The sequence below is a fragment of the Tursiops truncatus genome, chromosome X, assembly GCF_011762595.2.
Source record: "Tursiops truncatus isolate mTurTru1 chromosome X, mTurTru1.mat.Y, whole genome shotgun sequence".
Lineage (NCBI taxonomy): Eukaryota > Metazoa > Chordata > Mammalia > Artiodactyla > Delphinidae > Tursiops > Tursiops truncatus.
Window position 1 is genome coordinate 83,341,733 of NC_047055.1, and position 25,058 is coordinate 83,366,790.

General features: G+C 38.8%; 1 protein-coding gene across 14 annotated transcripts in view; it reads left to right on the forward strand.

Annotated features, from left to right (window-relative positions):
* The window catches only part of HUWE1 (HECT, UBA and WWE domain containing E3 ubiquitin protein ligase 1), a 143,268-nt gene that overhangs the window by 53,038 nt on the left and 65,172 nt on the right, over positions 1-25,058 (forward strand). For all 14 annotated transcript variants that reach the window (XM_073798947.1, XM_073798948.1, XM_073798957.1 and 11 more), the window contains 12 exons: positions 89-216; positions 777-917; positions 1,132-1,237; positions 2,496-2,621; positions 3,143-3,244; positions 3,704-3,784; positions 13,250-13,356; positions 13,897-14,074; positions 14,931-15,022; positions 15,648-15,859; positions 21,501-21,558; positions 22,580-22,756. In XM_073798947.1, coding sequence (XP_073655048.1) covers positions 89-216; positions 777-917; positions 1,132-1,237; positions 2,496-2,621; positions 3,143-3,244; positions 3,704-3,784; positions 13,250-13,356; positions 13,897-14,074; positions 14,931-15,022; positions 15,648-15,859; positions 21,501-21,558; positions 22,580-22,756 — 1,508 coding nt within the window. The remainder of the gene's footprint in view (positions 1-88; positions 217-776; positions 918-1,131; positions 1,238-2,495; positions 2,622-3,142; positions 3,245-3,703; positions 3,785-13,249; positions 13,357-13,896; positions 14,075-14,930; positions 15,023-15,647; positions 15,860-21,500; positions 21,559-22,579; positions 22,757-25,058) is intronic.

A 25,058-nucleotide genomic window follows, 5' to 3' on the forward strand; every position in this document is an offset into this window, starting at 1 on the left:
GCTTTGTCTGCCTTTGTTTAGCATCCTGCCAACTTAACACCAAATTCTGAGCTTATTCTTTCTCTCTCTCTCTCCACTTCCCTTGTAGATCCTTCCATGGATCCATACCCTCACCAGTTTGCCACTGCTCTCTTCTCTTTTTTATATCATCTGGCCAGCTACGATGCTGGTGGCGAAGCCTTGGTCTCCTGTGGAATGATGGAAGCCTTATTGAAGGTGCTCTACTTGTTTTAAAAAATACATTTGTGGGGAAATCAACTAAGAGGGTACAGAGTTGTGAATGGTTTGCAGTGAGAACAGTTAGCATAAGAAAGCGTAACCCAGAAAATGTTATACTTAATTTCTCAAGTTTGGCCTTCTAGTTATCTTCATTAACAACTTTTAAGAGCAGCTATTTCCATTATTTAGAATTGCTCATAGTCCAGCATGATGTGATAGGAGGCCCTGGGTACTAATTAAGATATTGCCACATCTTATCGTGACCTTAGGCATGATAGGCTTTGCCATGTGCCTGGGCACTGGGCACCAGCTCTTTTCTCCCTGAATATTTTATTTAATCCTGAAAGGTAATTTATGTCCCTATCACCTCAGGAGGTTGAGTCTCAGAAGTGATAGAGCTATCATTTGGCAAGCACCAAAAATCAAACATATATTTTTTTCCTTCTATACCATGCTGCTTCTCTGAAACCCTAGACTGCATGTTTCCAGAAGAGCACATTATTTACAGCTTTGTGTCTTTTCATTTGATTGGTTTTACCTTTTTCTCTCCCTCATAGGTCATAAAGTTTCTTGGTGATGAACAGGACCAGATAACATTTGTCACCAGAGCTGTCAGAGTGGTTGACCTCATCACCAATCTGGACATGGCAGCTTTTCAATCCCATAGTGGACTTTCTATCTTCATTTATAGACTTGAGGTATACAAGGAGCACTTCGGAGCACTTTGCATATACTTGTATGTAGTGAGAGCTGAGCCTAGGAACTATCCTTATAACCCTAAAGAGCCATTTTATCCCTCTTTTGTTTTTAGAAACCAGTTCTGTAATCTGCCTGTGATATTCTTTTGTTATAAATATTTTTAATCTCCGTTATTTATGTAGGATTATCTTACTGTTTTCCCCTTGATCGTAGCATGAAGTGGATTTGTGCCGAAAAGAATGTCCTTTTGTGATCAAGCCAAAGATCCAGAGACCCAGTACTACACAAGAAGGAGAAGAAATGGAAACTGATATGGATGGTAATTAACAGTTACTATAAGCATTGGTTCATTATCTTCTTTTTCCCAATAAAGTGTGAGCTCCGTGAGATCAGGTTACTGTTTTGTTCACTGCTGTAATCTCCAGTAGTGCCTGATACGTATATCATAAGTGTTTAAATATGTGTTAGGGAAAGATAAGGAGAATGTAGACACTAAAATGGGACCCTGTGAAACTACCTGGCCATTTTGAGAAGGAAAGGGAGAGGTGAAAAAGTTGTTGGGTAGGGAACAAATTTTAAATCATAAAATCTGAAAGATAGAAGACAAGGTATTCTTAATCTTGGGGTGCATCAGGTAAGTCCATTTTTAAAACTTCCCCCAGTTCGTAGCTCTTAATAGTACCAAAAATAAAAAACTTCCACAAAACAGCTTTCTTAGAATTTAATCTTATCTTGACCCAGGATGTCATTACATATATCTGTTATCATGCTAATAATAAAGGTATTAGAATTTTTATAATGCTTTCATTCTTTACACTAAATATACCTAAGTTTTCATTCCTTTTTTTCCCGAACACAATTAACTATGTGCATTGCTGCCCCTAGAAGCCCCTTTACCCAATTTCTATCTCTAGTCTACAGTGGGTGACTTGGCATTTGAGGTAATGGGTGTGGTCATGTGGTCCTGAGTGCTGATTAAAATGTGACATCTCCTAAATGTGGTGGTGTAGAAGACAATTTAAAGACTCACTGTTCACTATAAATCAGTGGTTGTCAAACTTTAGTAAGCATAAGAATAAATTAAAGTGCTTGCTAAAATAAAGATTTAGTGCAATGCTTGATTTAGTAAGTAAGACCAGGAAATCTACATTTTTAAAAACTAATCTTGGTGATTGTGATATACTCGTAGAGAAAATTGTATATTCACTGAAAAGCAGGTTAGAAAACCATGAGTTTGCGTTTTCCTGTGTATAAGTAGGCACATGTATGTATGTTTGTGTATGTATAAAAAAGATCAGAAGAAAAACCCACAGTTGGTTGAATCCGCAGATGTGGAACCTCGGATATGTAGGGCTGACTATAAAGTTATATGCAGATTTTTGACTATATAGAGGGTTGGGGCCCCAACGTTTGTGTTGTTCAAAGGTCAACTGTATTTTCATTTTGGGTTTCAATATTCTAATCCTTCTCCATTTTGATATCATTCATCTCACCTTACGGAAAAAAATTGTTCTCAAATAACCTTCTCTTTGGTGGTGCCTTTTATTCTAATTTCTTTATCATAACTTTTACTTTAGTTGCAGATGTGACTATGGAAAGTAGTCCCGGCTCATCCATCCCTATGGAGCACCGGCTGGATGTTGAATTAAGGGCATCAAGTTCCAGCAGCACTAGCATCTCCTCTGGCCCTGGCCCTCGTCCTGGTATGTAGACGTGGAGAGACACAGCCGATAACAGTGATTGAATTACTAAACTAGTGAAGCAAGGTGCTTTGGGGGAGCTTAAGCAGTACATTTGGAGGTTTGCTTCTTATGACTGTGACTGTTACTTTGCCATTCTGGTATTCATTTTCTCGTATTAACATTTATTTCATAGCATTTTATAATTTTCCAACTATTCATACTTTGATTATTTTATCAAAACATCCATGTTTGAGGGCAGATAATATTCAAAATAGTAACTGAGGATCAGAGTTAATCTTTTTACTTCGTAATTTTTCTTTTTTACTTTAGACTTTTAATTTTAGTATAGGTTTTGTGTAGTCCTTGGTGATTTATTTTTTCCAGTTTTAAAGCTTAGGTAAATGTTCTTCCCAACATCCAGAGATTTCACTTCGCATGTCTGCTAGTGTTGCTATAGTGCATGTGGATCTAAAAATTTGTTTTATGTACCTGCTCATTGTACATAATGGTGAACCAGTATAATCCTCTTTCTCCCTTGCCAGGAGTCCAGTGTATTCCACAGCGAGCCGCACTTCTGAAATCCATGTTGAATTTCCTCAAGAAGGCCATTCAGGACCCTGCTTTCTCAGATGGCATACGACATGGTATTTGATTCTAGATACTTTCTGGAGGGGTGTTTGACTCTCTCAAAAATTGGTCCTTTTCATACTTTTTAGGAAAAGGCCATGCCATTTTGAATAGCTTTTAGTCCTTTAGTGTCACTTTTCCTAGACCTAAGGATTGTTCGTTCAACTATTTAATAATGATTCAACCTATTTTTTTTCCTTTTCCAGCTTTTGAATCTGTGTTCACTTCCAGCCTGCTACCCCACTCTGTCTCTCAGTGTCTGTATTCTTTTATTCTTTGACCTACTGTTAAAAGGTTATTGCATGGACAAGGAATAAATAATAGAATATCAGGAGGAGACAAGTGGAGGCCATTAAATTGGAATCAACATAGACTTTGCCACCGTGTGGTATATGTAATATATTGATCCATCATCCCCACCCATCAAACTACTACTGGTCTCATCATATTCTTCTTGATGTTTGCTTTTCTCTTAGTGATGGATGGTTCTCTGCCTACCTCCCTGAAACACATCATCAGCAATGCAGAATATTATGGCCCATCACTTTTTCTCCTAGGTAAGTGGAGTTGAATTTGTTCATACCAAGCTGGAATAACCTAGCAGTGTTCTCTGTGTGTTTTATATCCTTGTAGAATTTTACTATCCACATTTGTCCACCGTGTGATTATGTATCTTTCTAGTTGGTGATGAAATAGAGAAAGGTCAGAGTCCAGTTTCAAATAAATATCCATTTGCAGTGTATTGTGTCGGGCAAATGTGATAACTACTACACTACAGAACTCTTTTTTGCAGTGTATTGTGAATCATTTGTAATCAGTAGTATTATTGTACACTTGGATTTTTGTGCTACACTTACATTGCAGGTGTGATAGGAAACATGTCTTTATTCAATGGTTAGTCCCTAACTTTGGTCTAAAAAGCCCAATCAGAATGGTTTCCATTCTCAGAATTAAATGTCAGACCTGTAAGCTATAGTATAGAAAATTGTTTCTTACTGTAGAAAATTGTTTTGGAACCTGTGGGTACTTTGTAGTTACTTATAGAAAATGTCCTTGCATTTTGACATCACCACTACTTTGAGTATTGCTGTTGTTAAAACCTCATATTTATTAACTGGCATTTATTGAGTGCCATACATATTCAGGACAATACACGAGATGTATATGCTTCTAGAATTCTCCTTAAAACTGCAAAGGAATTTAGTGGGAGGTGTAGAAATAGAGAAAGCCTCCTTGTACCAGTAGCACACATATTTTAATACTTCGGGGTGTCTAGAGGGGGAAGTTTTGGCTACTACAGACTCAGATGCTTAACTGCCTTGCCGAAGCAATTTAGGAGTTTTTTTGTTTATTAACTTTGTATCCTGTGACTCTACTAAATGCTTTTTATTTTATTTTATTTTATTTTTTGTTCCTGAACTCAGAGGGGAAAGCATTCAGTCAGTATTTCACCATTAAGTTTGAGGTTAGCCAAAAAAAAAAGTTTGAGGCTAGCAGAAGATTTTGTGTTGACTGTTTTGTTCCTCTTGATCAGGTTGAGGAAATGTTCCCTTGTGTTACAGCAACTCCATTTTGACATGGAGAGGCTCCCTCCCAAGGTTAGTTTCAGGTGGAAAAACTCCTGACAGTAGTCCTTTGGTATGATCAAAAAAGGATTTGTTAACACAGTTGGAGAAGTCCCAGGTCAAGGGACAGGGAAGGATGGCTCTCTTTGGGAGAAAGCCCCAGAACAGAGAAAAGCAAGTGCACAGGCCTTTATTTATAAAGGGGAAGTTTAAAAGGCAGCAAGAGGATACATGTTCTTGTGGGTTGGGGTGGGGAGCAGGTGAGCCTTCTCAAGATGATGAAGGAAGCAGTAAATGAGACTTAGAGCATAAAAGCAAACGTCAGTGTAGGTCAAAATTCCTTCTTTAAAGTCTTGATTCATCCCTGGCGTTTGAATTAGCATAACAACCTCCCAGGTTCCCTGTAAATAAACTTGTACTTGAAAGGGACCAGATTTGCAAAGCCAGCCCAAAGTAATTAGTCCGGCAATTATTTTAGCTCCATAAATAATAGTGTAGAGCCTTGCACCCCAGGCAGAAGGAGATGGCCAGGAAAAGAAATTAATGGGGATTTGAGAATCTCTTGGAGTATTTTAGTAATATAATTGGCTGTTTTGGTTTGTTATTTTATTTGTTGAACTATTCTGGATATCTTTCCTATATTATTAACCCACATGCAACAGGAGGTCCCCTTCAAGGCACAAGCTCCACTTCGAAATACCAGTAGGTAGTTTAATGTAATGTATTATCAATTGTCATAGCAAATAGATTGCTTTGTCCCTCATTAAGGGCTTCTAAGACCTGAGTTGTTTGGTTTATGTGGTCGGCCAGGAGTTATGCCATTATCTGGGTAGCCTCTATGAGATGAATCTGTTACAGAATTAAAAAGACCTAAACACCTTGTGTCTATTACACCAAAGCTGGTGATGAGGCCAAATATAATAGGTAAAAAGATGTCTCAGTGCTCCCTTTTGTAGCCAGTTGATGTTGCAGCCTAGGGGGAGGGCATGAAGGGGAAGTCAGCGAGGAAGCACCTGGTGAGGTTGTGGTGTCCTGCTGCAACAATTCCATGCTAAAACCCACCAAATAAAGATTCTGACTCCTTTCATATCCTACCTCTGGCTCTTCTACCCACTTTTATACCCAGTTGTGTCCCCTTTAACTTCCTCAACTGCCTTTTCTTCTCTCTCACCTCCTGTCTTAGCCTTGCCACATTTTAATCTGTTCAAGTCTGCATATGCTCTGTTCCTAGCCTAGCTGACACTAGTACCAACATGGTTATTGTGGACTCCTTAACTGGAGAGGGTGACAGGTAGTCAGTATGAATATTGAAGACCTCCAGAGCAGCAAGAGTTATTTGTATAAGTGGTTGCGTCTCCTGGGGCACCTGGTAACATTGCTGGAGGTTTAGTGCTCAAGTGACATTCTCTGTTACTATTACAAAAAATGTTGTCCATCAAGTTGAGGAAGAAGGAAATGTGGGGTCGTCATAGGGGAATAATAGAGAGTGAAGTATGAGACTGTCCGATGAGGGGAAATCAGCTCATGGGGCCATGGAGTTGTGATGAGTATAGCAGCAGATATGGGACCAGTTAACATTTGAGGGTGTCAGCATCGAGTCTGGGACTATCAATTATGCTGAAATCATTATCTAGGATGCTGGGTTGATGGGAGTCCTGGCCTAGCCCCAAAACTTTGATGGAAAGTTTTATACATTGGAGAAGTACTTAGAGAAGTGACTGAATATCAGTATTCCTTTGTCCCCAGGAGTTATAATGTAATTTCTTACAGGAAAACTGTGGACTGATTGAATACCCCAAACAAGTGAAGTCACAGCATAGACAAGAAAGGACCCAAGGAGTTTGGCATTGAGCTGGAGTGGTAGAATCCCAGACCCAGGCCAGCCAAATGAGGCATTGCCAGGCCAACCAGAGTCTGGCAAAATGTTATGCTAGAATGTTGCATAATATTTTCAACCCTGTGGTCTCCGGGCCTTGGCATGCTAGAGGTGCCTATATATTATAGGGGCCACGGGCATTGTTATCCCAGATTATGTAGTGGTTTCTCAGTCAGTATCTCCGTAATAGCATGGATTCAGAGCTAGCATCCTATTTAAGAGTGTTGATACTGGGAACTAATTTAAGATCTTCCTTTCCTCTTTGGAAGAACCATAAAGTTGTAGACGTGGGGCCAGCCAGGCACCAAGACCTCCATTTCCTGCAAAGAGGGATCTCCAGTTAGTGAACCTTTAAAACTATTGGGTTAGCCAAAAAGTTACTTCAGTTTTTAAGTAAAAATAAAAGACATATTTTTCATTTTCACCAAGAACTTTATTGAACAACGTATTCACCCTTTTGTTCTACTACCTTCTGCCATTTTTCAGGCAACTTCATAATTCCATCTTCCCAAAACATTTTATCTTTTTGAACAAAGAACTGTTCCAGGTGCCTTTTACGGTCTTCCAGAGAACTGAAATTTTTCTATTAACAGAATTTTGTAAAGACCAAAATAAATCCGAAGGTGCAGTATCTGGTGAATACGGCGGATGAATCAGAACCAGCCAAGCTGTAACAATTTTTGCCTGATCATCAAAGAAACATGCAGTCTTGCATTATCCTGATGGAAGATTATGCATTTTCTGTTGACTAATTCCGGATGCTTTTCGTCGAGTGCTGCTTTCAGTTGGTGTAATTAAGAGCAGTACTTGTTGGAATCAATCGTTTGGTTTTCCGGAAGGAGCTCATAATAGAAGACTCCCTTCCAATCCCACGATATACACAATATCACCTTCTTTGGATGAAGACTGGTCTTTGGTGTGGTTGGTGGTGGTTCATTTCGCTTACCCCACGATCTCTTCCGTTCCACATTATTGTAAAATGTCTACTTTCATTGCCCGTCACAATTTGTTTAAAAACAGAACATTTTTGTTAGTTTAAGTAGAGAATCGCATGCAGAAATACAGTCAAGAATTGTTTTTTTGCTTAACTTATGTGGAACCCAAACATCAAAGCGATTCACATAACCAAGCTGGTGCAAGTGAATGTCAGTGCTTGATTTGGATATTTTGAGTGTGTTGGCTATCTCCCGTGTGGTATAACGTTGATTGTTCTCAATTAATGTCTCGATTTGATCTCTATCAACTTCAACTGGTCTACCCGACCATGGAACATTCTTCAGCGAGAAATCTCCAGCATGAAACTTTGCATACCACTTTTGACACGTTCATCAGTCACGGCACCTTCTCCGTAAACTGCACAAATCTTTTTTTGCATTTCAGTTGCGTTTTTACCTTTCTTGAAATAATAAAGCATAATATGCCGAAAACATTGCTTTTTTTCCCTCCCATCTTCAATATTAAAATGGCTACACAAAAATTCACCAATTTTGATAAGGTTTTTTTTTAATGCATGCTGATAGGACAGCTGTCACAATACAGTCTAACAAAATTGTTTCGAATTAAGTTAAAGACAGCTAAGCTACTAGAGCCATCTTAACGGAAGAAAAACTGAACGAACTTTTTTGCCAACCCAATATATTGGGCAAGGTCTTTGGCAGAGACCTTTCTCGTGGCATACAGAATAGTCTGTTTGGGAGTGTGAGGGCCCTCAATTTCCAGTGAATCCCAGTCTATTATCCACTCTCTGGGTAAGTGCCAGTCTATATATTGCACCAGGATCAAAAAGGGAAGGGGTCTTTAAGTGAGGGGGGATTTTCTTTGGGATCATAGATTCATATATGGGGAATGTCCCCTTTTGTGGCCAGAAAAGGGAATGGAGAGGTCCTCATTGCGTTTAATTAGGATGCCCTGTGAATTAAAAGGTTAAGAGTTCAGAATAAAGTGGGCAAAAGAGAGACCCATTTAGGAGACCATTGTCCATTTTGTAAATTTAAGAGAGCATCCTTGAGTAGGCCATTATGTTTCTCTGTTAGCCTGCTGTCTGCCAACAGTAAGACAGATTGGAAGCTCAAGTGATGCCTTGTTTTTACAGCCCATGTCCAGACTGAATGAGCAGTAAAATATGTACCCTCATCAGAGTCAGTGTTACCAGGAAGCCCAAAGGGAACTAACATTTTGTGAGGCCTATAATAATACTATTGTTAGCAGTAGCATGACAGGAAGGATAAACCAAGATCAGGCCTGTCTTAACAATCAATCTTTGTTGAGGGCATAGCAATTTGCGCCAGCATATTGAGGCAGTGGCTTAACAAAATGAATTTGCCAGTCAGAGAAGGGGTGTTCATTCCTTGGTATGGATTTCCATTGGCCATAATGCCAATGACAGGACAGGACACAAAGATCACAATGAGAGGCCATAGTTTGGGCTAAGGCCAGTGTCATGGGGATGCCATGGTGTTTAGCCCATATTTAAGGGTCTGGGGACTGCGGTGACTGGACATCTCATGGACCCACTGAACCAAGGACAGGTAGTAATATCTGAGCTTATTTAAAAAGTGTGAGCAAGTTAGTCAGCTGTGGCATTAAAATGAACTTCTTCTCTGGTGGCCTTAGCATGAGTTGAGACACGAAACTTCAATTGTAATATGCAAAGTATGAGCAGTAATATATCCCCAATGTGGAAGGCCCCATAGGGCATGATCCTGAATGGGATAATTACTTTGAGCCCATTGACCAGAAATAAACAGTGAGGCCATTAGCTACCACCCAGGAATCTATAAACATGGAAAATGGACATAACCATTATTGAAGTGTGTTCTCCAGTGCCAAAATGACTACAGTCAGCTCTCAAGTTGAGTTGACTCTTAAGTCCCATCCTTTATCAAGAGTGACGCAGTCAAGGGGTGGAAAGCAGCAACTCTCCAGCAGGCTCTATCACGTGTGATTGCCATCCATAATATAAATGAAATCCCCTTTTTACTGGATTTTCTACTCAACAAAGGTATGTCCCTGTGCTTTTATGTCCTATTCCAAGTACCCTAAACAGTCTTGAAAACCAAGGTCACTTGGTTAGGTAAATTATCTGCAGGACAAAAGCCTGAGGCTCTAAATTCTTGGTGCTTTTTTCATATTCTGAATCTTAATTTTCTTACTCCTCTTTTTTGTAATTGCTATCCTTATATTGTTTTATCGACATCTAAACTTTTAAAATCCTCTGCCAAAATGGACAAAATAAGACCATTAGCTTGCCTTAACGTCACTTCTTTTTCAGCATTCTCTTTGTTTTCTTTTTAGTAACCCTTGGCTTTCCCTCTCTTCGATGCATTTTTTAATTTTGTTAGAGTACCTCTTTGGGTAATCTTTAGGGTGTTATACTTCCTTTAAGAAGTTTGTGGACGTTTCTCCACTGTCTTACGTTACATATTGTAAATAACCATGTTGTTAAACTGGTTCTTGTTCCTTTGTAGGTAACTTCATTTTCTCTTTACCCTTGAAGTTCACAAACTTTACCAAGATGTATTCATTTATTTTATAAATTGACTTATTTTTTTGTTTTTTGTGGTTTTTTTGGCGGGGGGGGGCGGTGGTTGGCTGTGTTGGGTCTTCATTGCTGTGTTCAGGCTTTCTCTAGTTGCAGCGAGCGGGAGCTTCTCTTCGTTGTGGTACGCAGGCTTCAGTAGCTGTGGCACACGGGCTTAGTTGCTCCGCGGCATGTGGGGTCTTCCCAGGCCAGGGATGCAACCCGTGTCCCCTGCATTGGCAGGCGGATTCTAAACCACTGCACCACCAGGGAAGTCCCTACCCAAGGACTCTTAACATTGCTGATGGTATTTTTAAATTGCTGAAAGGGCTTTTTAGAAGACATTTTGTCCATTTTTTGTCCATTATTAACCACTGCGCCAATAGGGAAGCCCTACCAGGATGTATTTAGTTCTATTTCTTTTCATTGTTCCCTCATAGCACTTGGTTAGGCTCTTTTAAAAATCTAAATATTTTTTCCTGCTTCAGGGAAATTCCTTTGGTTCCTTTTAACTTACATGTTCTCTCCTGGAAACCCTATGGTTTAGCTATTTAGACTACCATATTGATCTCATGTCACTTACTTTCTGAGAGAATTTCTTTATAATCTTTCAAGATGCCTATTGCATTGTCAAATCTTTAATTCCTTACAAATGTTTTTGATCGCCAACTATTACCTTATTTTTCAGAGACCCTTTGTCTTAGATTATTGCTGTTTTATGGGTTTTGTGGTTTCTAGATTTTTTTTTTTTTTTTTTTTTTTTTTTTTTTTTTTTGCGGTACGCGGGCCTCTCACTGCTGCGGCCTCTCCCGTTGCGGAGCACAGGTTCCGGACACGCAGGCTCAGTGGCCATGGCTAACGGGCCCAGCCGCTCCGCGGCATGTGGGATCCTCCCAGACCGGGGCACGAACCCGCGTCCCCTGCATTGGCAGGCGGACTCTCAACCACTGCGCCACCAGGGAAGCCCTAGAATTTGATTTTAATCATAAATTTTTTAAGAGTTGTTTCTTTTAGGAGTTAGTTGCTTGGTTCCATCTGGAACTAATTGGTTTTAGTGTGTTCATTCGAATTCTTAATCATCTATTAATTTTAAAAGAGGGCTTAAACTGTCCCCGTTGCACAGTAGCATTATGACATAGCATTATATTAAATAGTTAGACCTCCTTAAAATAACAGACTTGATGTCTTAGTAACCTCTAATAGAACACTAATTTTAGTTTATGAATACTCAATTTTAATAGCTCCTTAGAATTTAGACATTTGTACGAATGGAAGTCTATTGAAGGGTCTGTCATACACCAATAGAAACCCAAAAAAAAGGACTTAAATTTTCCATAAGTTTATAGCTCATCAGAAATACCAAAGGCCATTGACAACTGTTGGTCCCAGTAATTGTCATATATCTGCCATTTCAATAGCATTTGATGAGAGGTGCTCTGTTGACCATCATGAACTGAAAATCCTCTGGTTTCTTTTAGATCTCAGGCATCAGCAATTATGAGTTTGTTTTATACATGGTTTATGGATATTGTATGTGCATGTGCCTTCCTTGTCAGGTTTTAAAATGAAACTTTTAAAAATCTCATTAAATGAGTTAGGAAGCCTTGTTTTAATTGCTCCTAGAAGGTTTAATAACACTCACATCTAAAATTGTTGGCTTGGTTCCTTTCTGTTACTTGGCAGTATTTTTTAAAAATTCTTGTAATGGTCTAGTCTGCTTTGCTATCATTTCTTCATAGTCGATTTTTATGACATTTTCTTACAAAAGCATTGCACTTCATTGTTAACACGCAGTTTGTAAAATTTTATTTGTTCTGAATCCAGTTAAATCTCTTTTTTTCATTGCTAATATATATTGCTCTCTTTATTAGATTTCCCTTAAGTTTGTAAGCTTTTTCAGTCTTTTCAGAGGGCTGGTTATTGGTTTTAATTATTTGTGCATTTTGCTTGCAATTTCACTAAATTCTACTTTCTTCTGTTTTTTCTAGTTTCTCTTTTGTTTACTTTTTAATGAATGCATTAATGCTGTACTGTCTTCTCTTGCATAGAGTTTTTTCCATATTCTTTTTGCCATATTTGCATTAATGGTAGTCTTAAGGCACGTTTCTATATACTGTCAAAAATTGGTCAGATTAATACGCAAGGACTCTTTTTTTTCCGCGGCATGTGGGATCTTCCCGGACCAGGGATCGAACCCGTGTCCCCTGCATTGGCAGGCGGATTCTAAACCACTGCACCACCAGGGAAGTCCCTACCCAAGGATTCTTAACATTGCTGATGGTATTTTTAAATTGCTGAAAGGGCTTTTTAGAAGACATTTTGTCCATTTTCATCAGTAAGTTTACATTCACTTTAACCCAGCAAACACACACTGCCATCTTACATTTTTTCCTGCTTAAGCAGACAAAAAAGGGTATATTTTTAGGTTTATCAATTCTCACCATTATGGACTGGTTTATATGCATGGTGGTACATGTATTTAGTAGAACAGTATGCAGCCATTCAAATTGAATGAGTTGTAGTGACGTGGGAAAGATAAAGGAGATTATATGGTGCATATTACAATTGAAAAAACAAGTTAACTTCATTCTTATCAAAATATGCTCATAAAAATCTTGAAATTTTCAGGTTTTATTTATATATTTTTTCTTAAATTTTATATATTTAAGGTGTACAACATAATCTGATATACATAGTGAAATGATTTCTACAGTCAAGCATTATCTCCTCACATAGTTTCCCTTTTTTGTGTGATGAGAGCACCTGAAATCTACTCTCTTAGCATATTTCCACTACTCATTACAATATTACTAACTATAACTGTCATGCCTATACATTGCCCCATAAAAATCTTGAAGAGTAGTCACTAAATTCCTAATGGTGATCAATCTCTGATGGGCAATATTAGTACTTTTACTAAGCTCATGCACGCGATTAAATTGTTGTACATTGAGCTCTGGGTTTGTTTTTTTTTATTTTGTTTTGTTTGAGCCTTTGAAGTTTTGCTTTTAATACCTGTGAAGAATCTCTCAGTTTCTTATATCTTTCATCCTTTTTTTAGCTACTGAAGTGGTGACTGTGTTTGTATTTCAAGAACCATCGTTGCTCTCCTCACTCCAGGACAATGGATTGACAGATGTCATGCTGCATGCACTGCTGATCAAAGACGTGAGACCTTTCTGCTGATCTGTAAAGAATGTTCCATGCATACCCCTTTCCATAAAATATACAGACATATACACACACACACTTGAAAAGCAGTCTTATGGCATGAAAATCCTATCTTTTGTTTTCTACGTGTAGTATTGAAATTATTGGAGGGTGTGGGGAAGGGATAGTTAGGGAGTGTGGGATTGACATGTACACACTGCTGTATTTAAAATGGATAACCAATAAGGGCCTACTGTATAACACAGGGAACGCTGCTCAATATTCTGTAACAACCTAAATGGGAAAAGAATTTGAAAAAGAATAGATACATGTATATGTATAACTGAATCACTTTGCTGTACACCTGCAAACTATCACAACACTGTTAATCAACTATACTCCAATGTAAAATTAAAAGTTTTTAAAAAAGAAAGAAACCTTTGGACCTGGTCATCAAGATCCGTTTGATCTCTCTGTGTAGTACCCCTGGCCAAAGTTTCCTAACTTTGTACCTGGACTCTTTCAGATGTCTTCAAGCTCACTTTATTTTCTCTCTAGGTTCCTGCTACCCGTGAAGTCCTTGGCTCCCTCCCAAATGTATTCAGTGCACTCTGCTTGAATGCCCGAGGTCTTCAGTCATTTGTACAGTGTCAGCCTTTTGAACGTCTCTTCAAAGTTCTTCTGTCTCCAGATTACCTCCCAGCCATGCGGAGGAGGAGGAGTTCCGATCCTCTAGGTAAGTAAGGATTTGCCTTTAAATAAATAATTGGTTGGCTGTTGTGCCAAGAGTTAGGTGATTATCAAGCCACCAGTTGGCAAGGAAACCCTTCCTTGACCTCACTTCATCATGTGTCTGGCTAGGTGTGCTAAGCTTAATGGGAATTATCACCATATAGTCTATTGCAGGGAGAAAAGAATACTTCATCCTTAACCTCTGCTTATAATATTTCCATGCTTCTCAACAGTTCACTGTTAAATGTACTGTTACAATGCTGGTGAGAAATAGGTATTAGAAAACCAGCAGTAGATTTTCAGGTCCACCATCTAGTCTTCAGCAACAGGAGATCCTGGTAATCTTCTGTTCTAATATCCAAGTCCCTAAGATAGTCACAAATTAATAGATTTCCTTCTCAGTGTATTTGAGACCAGATCATTGAGGTGTAGCAAGAAGGAGGGGTTCCAGAAAGAATCCAGTTTTCAAAAATGTGCTTTGTCACCACTGTAGCATTTTAGCCACTACCATTCTTTACCGGGGCAGTCAGGGTTAATGGTTTATGGTTCTTTTGTTTCTCGTTCTCTCTTCACCCTACAATACTAGTTCAGACCTTGACAGTAGAGATTACTACGGTAGAATGTAGCATACATGGTTACTTTAAAATGTGTTTACTAGATGATAAATTTCTTTCCTCCTCCCCAGTGATTTGGTTGCAGAGGTTGGTGTGAATTCATTTGAGAAAGCATGGCATTAGAAAATCACAACAACCAGTTCAGTTTCTTCTTTCCTCCTTATATTGGCACCAAAAAAAAAAAAAAAAAATAGCCCAAGCTCTATTTTCTTCAGTCTTTCTAACAATTCCATTTTTGACTTTAAGGGGATACTGCCTCCAACCTCGGGAGTGCTGTTGATGAGCTCATGAGACATCAGCCAACCCTCAAAACAGATGCAACGACTGCGATCATCAAGGTGGGAAGTGATACGGCTGTGACCATGGGCATGAGAGAGCAGTGAAGTGGGAGTTTTTAGGAAAAGGCAAGACCTACTGGAGGTCATTTGGATTCTTAGACTGTGCCTATAAGAGGATTATTCTGCCTCATTTTCTCCAAGTCCTTGGGTTGGTCCTTTACCCCACCCCCCAAAAAAGTCACTTAAGTATTGCTTTCTTATACAGGATATTAAGAAGTTGCCAAGGCTTAGCTTCTGTTTGTAAAAGCATATTACCCTTTCTAATCTTTGTTGCTTGGTTTTTGTTTTGGGGGTTTTTTTTTTTCCACATTTACTAGCCCTGCCGGTTGCCTCTTAGGATTGTTGAAACTGGTAAATGAGTTACTGGTGGTTGGTGAATTAGAACATGGGGTCACATCAATCAGTCAGTCGCTTAACAGCCATGTGACCCTGAAGAAGTTATTTAACTTCACAGAACTTCAGTTTCCTTGTTTGTAAAATGAAATTAATGACTATATTCCAGGAATAGTGTATATAAAGTGTTTTGGCACTTCTGTATATAGCACATAGAAAGTGCTCCAAAAATGTTAGTCATCACCCCATTCCTTAATTACTAATAAGTAATCTTGTTTCCTTTGCCTTTCAGTTACTTGAAGAAATCTGTAACCTTGGAAGAGACCCTAAATACATCTGTCAGAAGCCATCAATCCAGAAGGCAGATGGCACTGCCACTGCTCCTCCCCCAAGATCTAATCATGCTGCAGAAGAGGCCTCTAGTGAGGATGAGGAGGAAGAGGAAGTACAGGCCATGCAGAGCTTTAATTCTACCCAGCAGAATGAAACTGAGCCTAATCAGCAGTAAGTGTTCACAAGACAGGTTCTCTAGCCTTGTGATCTTGAGCATGTTGTTTTCATCTGTAAAAATGAGGGAGTTGGATTAGATCCAGTTATAAGGTTCTTCCGGCCCTAAATGTCTGTAATTTATCTTTCTTTGACCCTTGTGTGTCGTTTGTGCTTTGGTGTTTGTTTTGGTTGCTTTAGCAAGCTTTCTTTTTTAAACGCTGTTCATGAAATTCAATCAGAATTCAGTATATCAAATTAAAAGGCCTTCTTCAGAGGATTTCCCTTTGTTGATTTGGTATTCCATGTCATTGACTGCTTGATTGTTTTCCATAAGTGAGCATACATTAAACACATTGCACTTTTGAAGCCTATCTCCTAAGAAGTTCTTAAGAGTTACAGGGATTTGTTGTTGGTTGGTCTCTGTTTTTGTTTATTTCATCTGTTCATTCCAGATACATCAGAAGGCTTTGGAATGTACTATATGATTGTAACTAGGCACAGTAGATTTTCCTTCTATTTATTTGAGGTTTGTTCTACATGAAAATTGATTACCTGGATGGTGAGATGGGGATGGGGGGGTGAGCTTAAAGACTGCTGGTAGACCTGGTTCTTCGAGCTTACAGTGTTCGCATGCAAGGGATGAAAAGCAACTGCTGTAGCTGTAACTCTTAATCACCTTCATGCTCGAAATGGGCATGATCCCTCTGGACAGTCATGCATTCTTTAATAAGTGCTCTTTTGGTGTATATATAGAAGTAGTTCTGAGAAAAGCATGAGCATTTTATTTAGGTGTGGATTTGAATGGGTTTGAGCTCATCTCAAAGGGTGGCTTGGGACTTAAGAGAAGATTATGGTGGAGTAGACAGCAGGAGCGAAGGTCTAGAATCCAAAACAGGTATGCCCTCTTGGAACTCTAGAAAGTAATGAGCCTGTTGGTGTGAATTTTTTGGAGGGGAGGCATTACGTTTTAAGTATGTTGCTTTCTTGGGCAGATATATTTTCATTGTCTGAGAAGGCAACCCTGCCTTCATCTAGCACCATCTTCTGTTTTGATTAAAATGTTGTCTTTCTGAGAGGAGGTGTTTTAGAGTGCTGGTAGTAACATAGTGAGTTCAATTTGTATAAAACTGTCAAGCTGTTCACTTAAGTTTGTGCACCTTTTGCTTGTATGTTGTGTGTCAATAAAATGTTTACACGCGCACACACAAAAAATGTTCTCTTTCTGGAAAAGGAGGGTACCCTAAAAGAAAGCAGGACTTTATTTGCAAAGGAGTCGGAATCTTAGTGCTTTTTTGCCACATCCTTGATTGTCAGCCGTCCTGCTGGTATAGGATTCCTGTTCCTGGCTACAAACTAGGGATGGATTTCTTGAATGTTAGTAATGGTGGTGGTTTTGAGTCAAGCTGTGTACATTCATCTGCATATAACTTTTCTACCTGGATTTCTTAATACCTTTTGTCTAACATGCCCAGATTTTAAGCTGCCTTGGTAAATTGACATTTTCTCAAGCCCTCATATGTCTTCACTCTGCATGCTTTTCTTGGAATATCATGAGTCACTGTATATTCTATTCATATTTATCCCCCATCCCCAAATTATCTATCTCCTTCTTTTCCATCTACCAAATTCCTACAAGTCTAGCTCAAATGTCTTATTCTTGTTTTTTTTTTTTAAGTTTATTTATTTATTATTTTTGGGTGTGTTGGGTCTTCGTTTCTGTGCGAGGGCTTTCTCTAGTTGCAGCAAGCGGGGGCCACTCTTCATCGCGGTGCACAGGCCTCTCACTGTCGCAGCCTCTCTTGTTGCGGGGCACAGGCTCCAGATGCGCAGGCTCAGTAGTTGTGGCCCACGGGCCTAGTTGCCCCGCGGCATGTGGGATCTTCCCAGACCAGGGCTCGAACCCATGTCCCCTGTATTGGCAGGCAGATTCTCAACCACTGCGCCACCAGGGAAGCCCAAATGTCTTATTCTTAAAAGAACTTTTTTTAACCTCTAAATAGGAAGTTGATCTTTTGTGTTCTCCCAACAGTTTCGTTAAAAATCATTTATATATTCTAATGGTTTCCCCCACTAATCTATATAGTTCTCCAAGGCAGGAACAATGTCTCATTCAACAGTGTATCCCGATCACTTTGTTTATAGTAGGTAATCAGTTAATAACTGTTTATTTATTGAGTTGATAAAATGAATCAAGAGTATTAGATTAAGGAGTCCCTGAGTCTTAAATGCCAAGAGATCTGGGCCTAATGAAACATGAACAAGAATGAAGAAATAGTTAAAATCTAGACCCACAACATTAATACTGTATCATAGTATTAGTCATATGTAGCTTCTAAGCTGCAAAGGACTCTAATAGTTGCTGTTCCATGGTATTGATGTTCTTCTGCATGGTCTGGGTGTTCATCAGCACCTCATTCACATAACATATCTAAGAATCTCACAAATATTGACACATGTACTTTTCCACTTCTGCCACCTTCACAAGCTTCAATTGGGTCATTACATGGATTATTAGGGCTGGAAGGGAACACAAAAGACTATCTAAACTCAACCTACATTTTGAAAGCCACTACCTATTATAGGTAAAATTCTTTTATCTCCTTATCCCAGGTAGTTGTTATGGTGGGAGTTGCTATGTACTTTCTGCCAATATGGGAAAGTGGCTTTGAAAAATTTGCAGTGTGTGCCACCTCTCCCCAAAAGTCTTGTTTGTATCCTTCCCCCACCCAACGCAAAATTCTTCAATGGGACTCCCGAACAAATTCTGGTCTCCCATGCCCACATCTGTTTTCCAATGCCTTAAATACACGCATGAGTAATTTTTTCCATTAATTTTAATTGAGGTATAATTCCTATACAGTAAATGGTACAGATTTTAAGTTTCCTATTTCCCTACCCTAAAATGGGGCAGCTACCTATCTTATTTCTGTCATTCATAGAATAAGTTTGCCTGTTCTGGAACATCGTATAAATAGAATAAACGGAGTCTTATATGTATATCATATCTAATGTATGTACTTTCTTGTTTCTGGCTTTTGTTGCATAGCGTATTTTTGAGATTCATCCATGTTGTGTCTATCAGTATGTTGTTTTTGTTGCTGAATAGTATTCCACTGTATGAATATACTACAGCATTTATCCACTCACCTGTTGACGAAGTTTTGAGTTTGTTTTTTTTTCCAGACTAAGACAGTGTTCTTCTCCCTTGGTTTTGTCCCCAAAATCAGCAGCTAGCATTGAGTAAAATGATTGATTGTATTTGATCTTGAGACACGTGGTTTTGTGCTACAAATCTGCAATAAGGAAACTTAGGCATTACAGTCTACCCCAAATACATGGAGTTCTGTTGTACATTCAAAGGCATTCACCACAAGTAGTTCTAAATACTTGGCTTTTGGCCTCTTTCTTCTGCCTTCTGAATTGTTTGAGCTCAGCAAAACTGATATTGCTGGGGGTGAATATACTTGCCAGTAAGTAACCAAGGTTTTCAGTTGGGGCACCATGGTTTATTTTTGTGATTGATTCCATTTATTTTGCCTAACTTAACCACCTACCCTGAACAACTTGAAAGAAATGGGTTATATATATCCATGTGGTCTTTGGAACTTGAATAGCAACTGTCTGGGCTTTAAAGGCATCAAATGCAGAAAAGCAGTTGTTCCCTGAATTGTGGCCCACTGGGAGGGCTCTTTTGCCAAGGGCAGCTGTGTCTCCTCAGGAGTGGTAAGAGAGACCTGATTTTCCTCCCCCCACTCCACCCCACCCCCGAAAAACCCCAAAACATGAGATCTGTTGTCCTGTACCCGTGTACTATGACACTCAATTGGAATCCTTCTCCTCCACATCTGATTAAGGGCTCCAACATCATAAATACCCATGTAAAAGTGACTAGAGTTAAAATTAAGTTTGGGAATGTGTGTCTGTTTTGGAGAAGGCGGCGAGGCGGCAGTTTTTAATTTGACAGTTAAGATAAATTTGTTTCATTCTTCATGGAAATGCAGTCTTTCATTGTTTCAAAGATGCTATGGGTCAAAGTTTCATATCAGGTTAGGATTAGAATGACTTTTCTTAAAACCAGTGGTAGGGGGATTTCTACTGAAGAAAGTTGATCATTTTTACTATTCCTATATGATGCCCTGAGCCTAGAAGCCAAAAAGATGAGGGTGGGGAGAAAAGTGGTTACTGAACAAGTTCATTCCTGGAGTTTAAGAACCACTGTTGGTTTGTTTTCTCTCTTGTTCCCTCCAACTTCCATCTAGCAAATGAAGAAAGTACATTTCATGATGGTGCTTTGAGTCTTTACCATTATATTTGGCTTCTGCAAAGGGGCAGGTATCTCCCTGGGCTTAGAGCCATACCTGTACTTCTTAGCTGTAGAGATGGATCTCTTGAGTTCTTCCCAAGGAAGTGCAGTCAAGCTGGGACGGATAATTGGTGTAAGTAGCAGGGAATGTGGCAGTGGTTCTGCGGAGGAAGTTTACAGTCAGGGAAGGGTTTGCAATCTTCCCATGGAATCATTTCACTCCTGGCTTATGTATAGGTCCTCCCTTTGTACAAAGTTCTTCCCCAGATTCTTCATTGAGCATGTTCACAACATCCTACCCAAGCCCTAGCTCGAGATATTTTAGCTCTAAAGCCATTCGTCATGCCTCTCCACTCTCTTTGCCTATTGCCTAGTCTCTGTTTTGCTGCCACATATCCCCATGCCTGGCAAATCTTTGTTCACATTTTATCTTGCTCAGAGACGAAATTATTTTTTGCCAATTTTTCTGCCTTCTCCCCCTACCTCTCCCTTCTTCTATCTCTGCCCTTTTCTCCCAAATTTCTCCCAAGGGCCTATATCTAAAATGTTCTTATTCAACTCAAGTTTTGTCCTTTTCTAGGGTTTATCTTTTAGGTAGATTTTGTTTCATTTCAATATACTTTGTGGGGTTTTTCCCTCTGTTTATTTCTTACAAAAGCCAAGGTGTAGCCATTGGTCTAAAGGCTGCATTTTCTGCAGCTATGGCATTATTGCAGCCTTCTTATCTTCAATGCATCATTGAAGCATCTGAAGCAGAAGGACCTGATCACAATTTTGGGGTAGTTCAGGAAAAGGTTGTTAGAGAAGGAGACCTTGGGTGTTGCCTTCATCTTTGACCAACTTTGACTTTTCTGAATGGTTTACCAATCTAAGCATGGAATCTTGACCAAAATTAAATTCCATTTCCTGCTCTCTAACATTAAATCTGATGCAAGAACACGGTAAGATGTTTATGTATTTGTTTCTTTGCCTAGCTCCTTTCTTCAAGCAAATATTTAAATAGTCTCTTAATTGAACATGCTTATTTTTAGTATTTTCATATTGATGAATTCCTCCTATAATAGTTTGCCTAAAATAGAATAATTTCTTTTGAGATATGTATAAGTGCTGAGTTTGTGAAAGCTTGGTTTTTCCTTTTGTGCTCTCAACCTACTCAGGCTAGGAAAGCTACCTTCAGAATTGATTTCAGCTCTTTTCTTTTTCCTTCTTTTTTTTTTTTCTGTGCTACATACTAAAGGCTATAAGTCTAACTGAGAGAAAGGACTAGAATTTCACGGTTTCCTTTTCTTCGCTTTGTTCTCTTGCATTGGTATTGTGAATTTCTGTGAAACTCACTCTTTTCTCCCTTAACAGGGTTGTTGGTACAGAGGAACGTATTCCTATTCCCCTCATGGATTACATCCTTAATGTGGTAAGATTAATGGTAGGGCAATCTGAGTAAAGGTGTGTGCTCTTCTGGAAAATGTGTGGGGTTACCAAATAGTCTGATGACTTGTGTTTATTTTCACTGGGGCCCTTCAAGTGCAGAGAGCAGCGGGGAAAGATGTATAAACCTTGTTCTGTGTGATTTGCCAAAAATTAGCTAACAGTCCCTTTTTTAATATTCCCAATTTTCTGTTCATTCCCCTTTGGAATCCAAACAGGAGGAGAATGGGCTTTGTTAGACCAGTCCAGTATTATGTTCTTTGAGTGCATCCCAGCATATTTTTTTTCCCGTTACTTGCCATTTTTTCCCATTAACTTCTCTTTTACCAATAATAATAATAATAATAATAATAATAATAATAATGTGGTGTTTTCTTTTAACTTCTGTGTGTCTCACAGGAAAAAAGGAAGAGTTTGAATTTTCCCAGAGTTATTTACCTATAAGGGGAAGCCCATTTAGCATTTGTTCTAGCCCAGTAAGCACTTCCAGACTTCCAGAGATGGTTTCTCTTTTGCCTGTGTGTTTGTTTCCCGTATTTTACTTTCTTACCCTTACAAAATGCTCTGTTTAGTCTGAATCACTTCCAGAGTTCTAGGTTTCATTTGCATTATGAGCACATTTGAAGAAAAGTATCCGTGATGTTTGCTTCTAGGGGAGAGGCAACACATTATCTTTAAGAATCACTAAATGAGCAAATTAAGAAATTAGACCTGATTCTGCCACTAATTCATGGTGTGGCCCTGAGCAAGTCATTTAACCTCTCTGTGCTTCTCAGATTATGTGACTTTAGGTGTGGCTGAAAAGATACATTGGGAAGAAGTTGTAATTCCTTATTTTCTGGATGTTTAGGGGTCATTTCATATACCTATTACTGCTTACCTGAGGTTTTGATATTCTAGAAAATACTGATTTCATGACTATAAGGTTACCCCTGTCCTAATTCCAAGCTGGCATTTTAGTTCCAAGTGTCAGGCTCTAACTTTTTTTTTTAATTTTTATTACCTAGATGAAATTTGTGGAATCTATTCTGAGCAACAATACAACCGATGACCACTGCCAGGAATTTGTGAATCAGAAAGGACTCTTGCCTTTGGTTACCATTTTGGGTCTTCCCAATCTGCCCATTGACTTTCCCACATCTGCAGCCTGTCAGGCTGTTGCAGGTGTCTGCAAATCCATATTGGTAAGAAGCATCTGGCCGAATATTTTCATTTCTTTTAGAAATCAATTTTGCAATACTTCTGTATACGTGTTTTTACTGTGGTCTCCCCTTCAACTAAAACATAATGAAGAAATTGGCGGTTATGTACTGTAAGTGGATTTTGTGACTAATAATAGTGTGCTACGTTATTTCTCATTGAAAAGTCAAAGTGTTTGTTCTTTGTTCCTGAGTTTGGTATATAGTTCTAACATATGAGTTTTTTGGAAGGGAAAATAAATCTGCAAGAAAGCTTTGGAAGTGGGTTTTAACACAGTCTGGTTTGTTTAGCCATGTATTTTTTTTTCCTTTCTCAGGCTTGATAGTTGTGTATTTTAAGCATGATTGACCTGTAGTTCATTGCTCAAATTTTGCCCAAAAATGAAGTTGCTTTATTTAAGTAGTGGTAAAAGAGATATAACATGATATTTACCGCTTTAACCATTTTTGAGTGTATAGTTTAATAGTGTTTAGTACATCACATTGTTGTGAAACCCATCTCCAGAACTCTCTTCCTCTTGTAAAACTGAAATTCTGCACCCATTAAACAACAACTTTCAATTCCCCTCTCCCTACCAGCCCCTGGTAACCACCATTCTACTTTCTGTCTGAATTTTGACTGTTCGAGGTATGTCATGTAAGTTGAATTCATGAAGTACTTGTCTTTCTATGACTGGCTTAATTTGCTTAGCATTTTCTCAAGATTCATCCATGTTGTAGCATATGTCAGAATTTTCTTCCTGTTTTAAGGCTGAATAGTCCAGTGTATGTTTAAACTGCATTTTGTTTATCCATCCATTCATTCATTGATAGACATTTTGGTTGCTTCCACTTCTTATGAATAGTGCTGCTACGAACATGGGTGTGTTCTCCAGACCCTGCTTTTTTGTATGGTGAAAACACTTAAGATCTACTCTCTTAGCAAATTTCTAGTATATAATACAGTATTATTAATTATAGTCACCACGCTATACATTAGATCCCCAGAACTTTTTCATCTTATAACTGAAAGTTTATACCCTTTGACCAACATCTCTGCAACTTCCCCCAGCCCCTGGCAACCACCGTTCTACTCTCTGGTTCTGAGTTTGACTTGAAAGTGAAATCATACTCAAGACTCTGCTTTCAGATATTTTGGTTATCTACCCAGAAGTAGGATTTACTAGATCATTTGGTAGTTCTGTTTTTAATTTTTTGAGGAACTGCTATACTGTATTATTCACAACATCTCTACCATTTCACATTCCAACCAGCAAAGCACAAGGGTTGATTTCTATGCGTCCTCACCAATACTTGTTATTTTCTAGTTTTTTCATACTAGCCAACCTAATGGGTGTGATATGAGATCTCGTGGTTTTCGTTTGCATTTCTCTGTTGATTAGCGATGTTGAGCATCTTTTCATGTGCCTGTTGGCCATCTGTATGTCTTCTTTAGAAAAATGTCTGTTCAGGGCCTTTGCCCATTTTTTTTTTTTTTCTGGAACAGTACATTTTATTTGACAACAAACTCCCCAGTTTGTCTCAGTTGTGACATATAGATGGCTTTAGATTGCTTTTTTGGTGGTCACCCATGCTGAACAAGATTTTTCAATCTTCCAAACAACCAAGGCTCAGAGATTCTGCGTATCACTTCAGTTCACAAATCCAAGTGTGTCCTCCATTCATTGGAGCATTTTGGCATAGATTCCCTTTGAGGTAGAAGGGTAGAGATGAAGCCGTTCCTCCAAGTTTAAAGAGGTAAGGTGTTGCTGGCTGGTGCTTCTCAGAAGGCTGGCACATCTGTGTGTTTCTTGCCTAATTCTTCTCATTGGCCTGGAGCCTCTCTTCACTCTTCTCTAGATAGCCTGGCACTATTTTTTCCCCTCAATTGCCTGATGCTTTCCTTCTCTCATCAGCCTAGAGCTTCTGAGGAAAAGGGAGAGCCCATTTTTTAATAGGGTTGTCTGTTTTTGTTGTTGAGTTGTAAGAATCCTTAATATATTTTGGATATTAATCCCTTATCAGATAAATTATTTGCAGATTATTTTCTCCCATTCCATGAGTTGCTTTTCACTCTGTTGATAGTGTCATTTGATGTGAAAAAAAGGTTTTAATTTTGATGAAGTCCAGTTTGTTTTTTGTGGGGGGTTTTTTGTTGTTTAGTTTTTGCTTTTTACTTTTCATTGCCTGGGCTTTTCATGTCATAACTAAGAAATCACTGCCAAATCCGGTGTCGTGCAGCTTTTATCCTATGGCTTTTTCTAGGTATTTTATAGTTTTAGCTCTTATATTTAGGTCTTTGATCTAC